At 28.8% G+C, this 10,363-nt stretch overlaps 1 protein-coding gene across 2 annotated transcripts in view; it reads left to right on the forward strand.

The window, feature by feature from the left end:
- pds5 (cohesin associated factor B pds5) overlaps window positions 1–10,363 on the forward strand; it is an 86,652-nt gene that overhangs the window by 69,589 nt on the left and 6,700 nt on the right. Inside the window, exons 24-26 of one of the 2 annotated variants that reach the window (XM_014424379.3) lie at window positions 2,443–2,565; window positions 7,635–7,670; window positions 9,285–9,338. In XM_014424379.3, coding sequence (XP_014279865.1) covers window positions 2,443–2,565; window positions 7,635–7,670; window positions 9,285–9,338 — 213 coding nt within the window. The remainder of the gene's footprint in view (window positions 1–2,442; window positions 2,566–7,634; window positions 7,671–9,284; window positions 9,339–10,363) is intronic. The other variant, XM_014424380.3, reaches the window with a different exon arrangement.

Consider the following 10,363-nt stretch of genomic DNA (forward strand, 5'->3'; position numbering starts at 1 on the left):
TACTATTTACAACCTTTAATTTTTCTTATTATATCTTACTTTTTTACCCCTGTTATTTTACACTTATGTTTTTTTCTTTTTTTTCCTTTTTGTAACTATAGTGTTTGTATCTTTTTTAGCCCTGACGAAGCCCTGTAACGTGGGGCGAAACGTTGGCTCAATAAAATAGTATAATTATCTACTATTTGAGTTTTTTTGACTGCACCCGGACCATATTCCATTCATTAATTACTTATTGTATCATATATTTCAATTTTCTTTCATATTGAATATGTAACCAATAAAATTGTTTTTCAGTTTTTTAGACACTACTTACATATCTTATCTTATACATGTCTTCTTACCTATATAATATTATATTTCATCTTTCATTGTTATCAATCTGCTACTGTCTAATTCCATGCTTATTAATCAACTATTTTTTATTTTCAATTCATTGTTATGTATATTTTCAAATTAGTTAGTTTATTATTTCTTTTTAATTTTATGTTTCTCTGAATGATGGTTATTATCTCTTTTTGTTTTATAGCCCTGATGAAGACCTGAAACTCAGGCCGCAACGTTAGCATAAATAAATAATTTTTTGTTTATTTGTGTTTTTTTGCTGACCGCACCTCTCTGCACATCTTCTCCACTTGAAAAAAACTTTGTTCTCCACTAGCAAGTCACTGGCGAAATCCAAACATTAGAAAAGTTAATTGAGGGTCAAGGTCCACAATGTCAGTCATACCTAACAAATATGGTTTTAGTTGAGGTTTTAAGTCAACCACCTTATTTTCTTGAACTGACACTCTCAATTTACCATATTTTCTTCAGGGGTTCCCCCTCCCCCTCCCCCCGACTATCTTCTCCACTCATTAATCTATGGTCAGCTATCTACACCTCATTCAAAGTTTTTTCACAATTGAAGCTCAGTAAGAATTAGATTTGTCAAAAGAAAAACTTATTTCTTTGTCTTAGTTTTTGAATAAAAACAAAATTCAAGTCAATTTGATTTATCTTTAACAATTGAAAAATTTGCACCACTCAAAGTACGAAAAGTTATATCAAAGTGATTTTATTTTGTATTTAGAAATTAGAAAAAAATTGTGCAAAGTATAAAAAGAAATTCTTTTGACCATATTTAAATACATTTATTTGTATACTATTAGAGTTTGTATACTATCAATTCTTAACCACTGATTTTCCTAGATAAACCAATGATAATAAGGTGTTTTTCACTCAGGTTGCTGTTGCATCTAAAGTCAGTTCTGCCAACTATCAATTTTTTTTTGTTAATGATTTTAGTAAGGTTATAAAAAGCCTACTTTACTGAAATTTCATATCTCCCTAGTTGTGGGCTATGTTGTGTCTGTATATTTTCAATCCATACATTAGTTCTAGCATGAATTTTAGTATCTCTTACTATGTTCCCTAGAGTAATTTCTAAGATCAAACATTCAGGTGTACCACTACCTAACTCAATATCGAGAATCTAACAAATAAATGCACTGGAGTAAGCATTTTTTTAGTAGAAGAGCATTGTTGTTAAATTAAATTAATTTACTACCTGCCCCTCTCCCCACTGCAAACTGTTATTCACTTTCTTAAAATTTTCTTTGTAGTGATGTTTTGGTATTTTATATGTTCTGTATCTTCTAAAATAGTATAAAGTGAAAATATTTGATCTAGATGTGTATAATCCGCCAAGGAAACCACTACTGGTTTCTCCTAAAGCTTTTTCAATGTGAGACACTTTTCTCTGGTATATTATATTTGATATTATAAACATACTAATAATGAGATTCTTCAATTATTTTCATACTCAAAGAAATTCTTAATTACTTTCTAGAAATCATATTGTTTTATTTCTTAATTTTAGCATTAGTGAGTTTCCTGGCCTCTACCAAACTTCATACCATACATTAATGTACTAATAACATTTCCTAGCTCATACTTCCAATTTGCAACACTCCTTCGCCTCAACTTGTTACTCTCCTACCTACCTTATTTGTCTCTTACTTTAACTTTACAAATTTTACTTGGATTTGCTCATAAAAAGAGGGGATGGTAATCTTATTATCTTTTGATATGAGTGCTAATATTTTTGTAATTTATATATTTTGTTTTTGAGATGTGTCTAAGACTAATTTTAAATTGTTTTCTGTTATTTTTCTTTACTTTTTAATTTTGTTTTAAATAAATCTTGCTAGATATCTTATTAACCATATATTATAATCATGACAGATTTAATTTTTTTTTTAAATTCTAAAGGTTTTGTGGTTATAAATGTAGTATATTTTGCTTTCCCATTTTAATTTTCTTACTTTTAATCCCTAGTTTTACATTAGGGGTCGAATTATAATTTATCTATAGATTAAAAAGTAAATAAATCGCACTTATATTATTTAAGAAAATTTATTTAAAAATTTCTGGTTTATGTTTATAAATTTCATTCTTTAGGGACAAGCAAGTACCAAAAAGTCTGCTCCACTTGTTACTATGACTGCAACCCGTCGATTGAAAAACAACAAAAAAAATACTACACAAGGTACCACGATGCAGCTCCATGCTACAGATGCAAAGGTATGTTTGATTTCATTTAAGGTATACTTCATATAAATATTAGATATTTTTTCTGTTTTTATAAAGTATATTTTTCAGAATTATTAGTTTAGGTTAATGTGGTGAAGGTTTACATTGTATTAAAAAGTAATTATGAAGCATAAAAAAGTTTATATTAAAAGATTTGGTTGAATGTAATGTTTTCTAATTGATGGGTTATACGTATAATTTTGGCAGTCCACATGTCTTAAAAAAGTTTATAGTTTGGTTAACAATTAGTTCTTTTTTCTCAATTATGTTTTATTTCATAATTACTTCAGTCCATGTTAATCTTTTGTTTGCCTCAAGTCTGTTCTCTCTTTTCTTTTAAATCTAGTTATAACAATTAATTTTATTCATAATGAATCGTTTAAACCACGATAATTCAGTCAGAAACCTCTCTGAAGAAGGTAAATCATTGCGTTACATCACTAATTGCCTTAGGATTCACTATTCTTCTTTATCAAAGACCATAAAAAGGTACAGGGAGACTGAGAGTCATTCGAGGCAACCAACGTCAGGGCATCTCAGAATCACTAATCCCACAGCATTAAAATGCAAGCACTTCGGAAGCAGTATTCTACAGCTTCTTTCATTAAAAACTTGATCGCTGGTGTTCAAGGGATATCAATCTCAGAGTCAATGGTCATTAGAAGACTGAGAGAGTCAAACCTCAGCTCAAGAAGACCAGTGAAAGGTCCTTTTCTCACCACAAAACACCACATAAAGAGATTGAGATTTGAAAGGGAACTCCAATCTTGGACTCTGGAGGAAAAGTTTTATTCACTGATGATACAAGAGTGGCCCTTAACAGGTCAGATGCCCGTGAAAGAGTTTATGGAAGACCTGGAGAACGGTATAGTCAGTGCTGCACGTTAGAAACTGAGCCATTTGGGGAGTTCTATCATGTTCTCGGGTGGTATATCTTGGGAGGCATGTACCGAGTTAGTATCAATGCAAAGAGGGGCTTTGAATGCTTTGAGGTATGTAGAAATGATTCTTCAAGATAATGTAGTGCCTTTTATGCCGTTCATAGGCTCTGAATAGTTGCTCTTGCTCATATATGATAATGCCTGTCCTCACAAGGCAAAATGTGTTTTGAGTACCTGAACACCATAAATATCCACACTATTGATTGGCCAGCAAGAAGTCCTGACCTTAACCCGGTTGAGCTCATTTAGGATTATCTCAAAAGAAAGGTTCGGTCTTGTGCGTCACCTCGTACTACCTTTGAAATGCTAAATGCAGCTGTATTGGAGGAGTGGGATAAAATACCCCAAGATTTTATTCAAAATCTTTTTACAAATTCTGCCAAGACGAGTGGAAGCAGTCATTGAAGCCAGAGGGGGGTAATAGGCCTTATTAAATATAAATTGTAATTTAAAAGTTAAAATTGTAAAAAAGGAAAATTTTAAAAAGTAAGTACTCTAACTCTACTTTCTACTCTAAGAACTATTGTAATTTATTTAAATAAAATTTGTTTTGTTTTGGGACAAGCAATTTATATTATAAAAGGAGCCTGTCAAAAAACGCAAAGATAAGATACTACAATACTGTCGTTAAACCGATGATACTGTATGAAATGGATACCGCTTCCTTTCCTACCTAAGGTAAGGAGGTAAATTTTAGGGATAGAAAGAAGAATTTATGGCCCAAAGAAGACATAGGACGGCTATAGGTTGAGACCTAATAAGGAAATATTCACAGAGATAAATGATTTGGAAATGGACCTAAGAATAAGAAGATTAAAGTTCTATAGACATATGGTGAGGATGCACCCAAAGAGATTAAATAGAGAAATCTTCTTTAAAATGAGAGGATACAAGTGTGCTGGGGCATACATCAAACAGATGAGGGAAGAAACTGAGAGATTGAAAATAACAGACCTAGAGTTTCGAAAGGGATGACTATGGGAGAAGACTAAAAGAAATTAAGATCCTTGTGGGGGAGAGAGGTGCGAGAAAGAGTGTCTCGTGGACTGAAGAAAGAAGGAAGGAACAATTGGAAAGAATGAGGAAGAAAGAAAGGAGAGAAGTGGAATGAAAGGAAGTGAAAATAATGATATTCATGTGGTCTTTAAGGCTGTTCTGTGGAAGAAAAATAAAACTTTTTTGTGTCTAGTTTAAAAATGTTTATTATAGACTTCATAACCTTTCTTTATTATGAAAAAACAGATGTTTTTGTAAAATTCAAATATTTTAAAGTGTTGCAATACTTTTGATGGGGAGTTTATATAGTAAAGGAAAGTATTTTGATCGTAAAAAAAAATTTGAATTCCAGTTTGGGACAGAAATAAATACACATTTTAAGGTCTTTTTAGTCCAAATAACCATGCCTCACAAAATGGTGTGTGTATGTGACAGCAGTTTTTTGATAATATCAACTGACTGGAAGTGCCACTTTATAGAATCGATTTTTCAAATTTTATTTTTTTCGAAAACAGCTTTAATGATTTTGAGTAAAGTCAGTATATCAATGTAAAATAAGATGGTCTTCAATATCTGCTTGGTCTCATCCTCACTGAAATAATTTGACAGGGCTTAAATCCTAAATTTTCAAAATGACCTTCTAAATTATTGTTAATTTTGTTTCTTTGAAATAATTAATCATTTGAAATGGCAGTTGTGAAAAATGGATAAATATAAGCTATGAAAGGATTAGATGATTAACTTATAGAAATAGGGGAAAAATACTTTTAATTAACTGGTTGAAAACCCATTACTGTGAATAAGAATAGTAATATTTACTTATTTATATCATATGGCTTGAAAGCCAAGGATATTAGTTAAATAGTTGATATTTGACGTAAAAAGTCATAGAAGTTAATGGAGAATGATACAAGTTCTAACTGGCGGGCGCAACTATGTTGCTTGACAATTGATTCTATGACAATTTCATCATTGATCAAATGGTTAAAAGAAGAATGTACATTTTATTAAACTGTATTATTTGTGTATTTCTGTCATACTTTTTTAATTTTGCAACAAGAAATATTATTAAATATACTTTTTTTTTTAAACTGTTGAGATGGGAGTTAGTCAATTTGTGAACTGAAAGGCGCATTTGAAAAATTAGTATGGTAAAGTAAGGCCACAGTGAATAAAATAAAAATATCTGTTCTGAAACTAGCAAGGAATAATTTTAACTTAAAGTAGAGCGGTAAGTGAAAGTTATGTGAAGCACGCAATCGACCTAAATTTTTTTTTAAGTCGAGGTTGATTTCTTTTGTCAAATTAATTAACTCTCAACTTTGTTGAAAAGATAAATATTTTAGTTAAGGTATTCAAAGTGAAAAACTTGAATATAATTTTTTTTTTAAAGAATTATGGTAATGTTATATTGATTTTAAAAAATAAGCGATTTTGAAAAATGTTGATTATTTCAATACTAATCTGTACAGAAACAATTTATTTACTTTTTAGTGTGTTTACCACCTATTGAAAGTATTTCTGAAGCTAATATGCAAAAGTTAACTTATTAATGTCAAGGTAAATCTTTTTGCTGACCTTCATAATATCAACTTTTATGTTTACAGATTATAGCTAAACATTGAACCCCTAATACTAAACACTCAAAAAACATGATTAAAAAAAATAAAATGATTAATTAATATAAATATTTTTGCTTCATACCTATTAAAATCAATTATACAATGTCTAACATGTAACTATCTATTAAAACTTTGCTGACAGAGAGTGGGTTCAACCGATAAATTTCATGAAATTACACACCTTTTAATTGATGATCGTTTTATTATTACCAGTTAATTGTTAGTGTTCTCTTAGGAAATTTAAGCTGTTTGAAGGTCAACTCTGAAAAACATTTTTCATATTAAGAAAGTCCAAGAATGCAAAATTGAAATAAGGGATTTAAGATGCTGCTCTGATATTATTTTAGTTTTTATTATTATATTTTTGTGTGTTTGTCTGTGATATAAGAGGTCAGAATGAATGAGAGTCTTGGAAAACATAAAACTTAGATTTTTTTATGAGATTGGTCTTCAAAGTGAACATGTTAGTCTTAGAATTTTTTAAGTAATCTGGAGATACTTGTCCCTAATTTATACAGTTGAATATCATGCTATTGAATATACAAATCAAATACATTTTAAAGAATTAGTTTTATAAATATGTCTCCAATAAATAATCATCTTGGCTTACCAAATCACCTTAGGAAACTGTTCAGAGATGTGAATTTATAGGTAGATTTAATTATAGGAAAGGGTGGACGAAAAGATCCAAGGACCCTTATTGTAGTAGATTTTTAAACAAACCTTTAATCACTTGCTGTGATGTGATCACTTTCTGATGTGTTACATTTTATTTTATGACAGTGCTCAATTATTATATAAATTTAATATTGTAATAAATCTATTACAATATTAAATTTATTTGATACTATTAAAATAGTATCAAATAAATTTAATATTGTAATAAATGATCAAAGAAGAGGTTTTCTATATTACTCAAATGAGTTTTTAAAGACCACTTAGATGATAGTTTTATTTATGAATAAAAATTAATGTTTTGCAGATCTGAGGATATAGATCTCAAACAGTTGGAATAGTGGGTGGGTGGGTGTTTTATCAAAAGTAAAGAATCGTAACCTGTAATATCACAATGGGTTATATAGAATGATTTAAATTTTAACATTCTTCATTTATTTAATTTTTCTTCAAGTAAATGAAAACCCCCAGCTTTTTTGAACAATATTCTTTTCAATGTTATAATATTGGTTTTTTATCACTGTATGATTTTTATAGAACATTAGCATAGTAAGGTAAAACACTTGATAACAATATTGTCTATTGATTTTCATTGTAAATTGACACTTTTGAATATGGAATAATACAGTTTTATTAGTCGCTACCTGATATATTTTTTAAGTATTTACAAATTTACCACCCACCCCATTTGATTTGATAATGATGCATTGAAATATTCCTCTTGGCCTCCAAATTTTGAGGTCATAAGAAGTATACATGTATAAATTTTGTTCTTCTCTGTCGTGGGTTCTAATGTTCACATTATTTTTTATTTGTTATTTTACAGCCTGCCAGAGGAACATCTGTTCACATTGATACACTGGTAAGGCACAGTAATTGTTATCTTGCATACAACTATACCAGCAAATCATTTTAAATTATGGGTTTCAAACATTCTTAATAATTTTTTGTTACATTATTATTTGTTGGGATTATAATATACTTTTTAAACATTCTAATAACGCATGTTTTTATCTTAAGACAAATGAGGTTATTATTAAAGTGGTGGTGTGATATTTGGTTTAAGTATTTCAGTTTTCTATGAAATTGAATTAATTTGGCTATTTCTGAAATTAGTCAAATGAGTGCAATACAAGCTCATTATGACAGCTATGTATTCATATTACTTTGTAATCATTTAGTTGTATCTATGTCTTAATTTTTTTTTTTCTCATGTAAGCAAAGACCTTACCAAAATTAACGCTTTGTAGCTCTTATCCATTTTTATGGTTATTGGTCAAGATCATCAAGTAATTTTTCTTTCATTTAAGATTTATTTTTTATTTTTATGTGATCTGTTGTAAAGTTTGCGATATTCTGTAAAAACATTACATAATGATATTTGGTATTCTCAATCACACCTGTTATTATTCTTTTCCCTAAATAATTTTTTTATTCATTCACATGAATTATCAACAAAGTCAGGTCTAATAACTCAATCATTCGATGTACGTTTTGGTCTATCCCTTGGACATTTTTCTGTTAAGTCCTTACCATTTTGATTTGTTTGGTATCCAATTTACATTTTATTTACCTTACTTCAATTATATCTATATGCTGTATTTTTATATATATTTTAATTTTTATGAAGATGAAGAAAACTTATAAAAATCAAACCAATTTCAATAATTCTTAACCCATTCAATATCCAAGTCCCTTCGGTTTAAACCATGTGTGAATCTTAAATTTACGAGGAGAGTGCGCAGTGTGCGTGCCCTTACCAATTTTGATCAAACGATTTTTGGTGAGATTGAAAAAAAAAAAATCCTGAAACTGCTTTATTTTCTATAACAGGTTTAGAATGATCAAGCTTTTCATGAAAAATTAACAGAATAGAAAACAAGGCATCATAAGGTGATTTTACATTATGAATGCACCAGTAATCACAGAAACACTGGTCAAGACCCTCCCTTCATCCAGTTATTACTCTTTGTGTCGATGGTACATGTACTTCCTGAACAATATACATCTTACTAAAATATACAAAAATGGCTCGATAACTGGTTTAGCTCAAAAGAACAGTTTTTTTTTGGTAAGGCAAAAACTTTGCCTTTTTGCACCTTAGATGACAGGACTAAATGGTCTTATACATAATAGGTGGCTGAACTATATTGACTTATTTGATAAAATTGACTAATTAAAGCTTCTTCATATATTAATTTACCTTCAGGTTCCCTTATAATTTTTTTTATATTGAAATTGAAACTTATTTAGTAATGAAATCATTTTCGATGTCATTGAAAATTTTATAGTTTTAAATTATATAGTTAACACATAATAACTATTAACTTTATTTCCTAGTTTTGTAATTTTAATTGTTTTATTTCATACCACACTGTATTGTTAATTTATGCTGCCATAAGATGTAAAAATACATAATTTTTAAGACTAGCAATATATTAACTTTTTTTACATTTTTCTTTTTGTTGTGTTCTAGCCTGTAACTGCATCAGAAACAAAGATAAAATTACCTGGGATGGAATTTAACAATGTAAGTATATATTACAAGTTAATTCTTAGACTGTTTTTGAAATGATTTTCTGGAATTTTCTTTGTCAGTTCTGTGCTTGCATAAGTGCAGTGTTTCTTTTGTCTTGTTTGAGTATATCATTTAATAATTACATCCACTTGTCGCAAAATCTCAAATAGGTAAACCTGTTTAACACACTCCATTTATGACCTCTCCTAAATCGTATTTTAGTTAATAATGATTTTTAATTAATGAACAACATTTATTTTTATGATTGGAGAAGTTTGTCGGGGGGGTGCGGTCAGCAAAGAACAACATAAATAAACAAAACCATATTTATTTATTTTATGCCGACGTTTCGACCTGAGTTTCAGGTCTTCATCAGGGCTATAGAACAAAAGAGATAACAACAACATTTAGAGCAACATACAATTGAAAAGGAATAGTATACAAACAAATTTAGAATTATACAAAATATTGAATTAAATCATAAATGATAAAAAATTGATAACTGATAATTGAATAGTACAAAATTTTAATTGATTGATAATCGTGGAATTGTATGGTAGTAGATTGAAAACAGTGACAGATGAAATATAATATCATGTAGGTAAGAAGATGTGTATAATATAAGATATGCAAGTAGTGTCTAAAGAACTGAAAAAATAAATAAATAAATTGAATCTACAAATTGAACACTATGACAGACAATGAAAAATAGTGAGTGGCTTATATCTGAATTACAGTGTGAGTATTAACTTATATACCTATACTAAAACTATAAATATATATGTGCATATATATATACTGTAATAGTTTTAAATTATTTAAAAATAAAATAAAAACAATTTTGATCGTTTTAAAACTTTTTTCAAATATAAAAGATAATTTGGGTTCAAATTAAGAACTTTAATACTAAATGGATAATAGAATTTTATTTAAACTTTTATAATATAAAAGACTCTTAATCTCAAGGCGGGTTGCTAGGCAATCAGAATACAGACACTTACAATAATTTCTCTTAATTAAATTAATATCTATTTTAT

The sequence above is a fragment of the Halyomorpha halys genome, unplaced genomic scaffold (assembly GCF_000696795.3).
Source record: "Halyomorpha halys isolate HHAL.00 unplaced genomic scaffold, Hhal_1.1 Scaffold468.1, whole genome shotgun sequence".
NCBI classification, from domain to species: domain Eukaryota; kingdom Metazoa; phylum Arthropoda; class Insecta; order Hemiptera; family Pentatomidae; genus Halyomorpha; species Halyomorpha halys.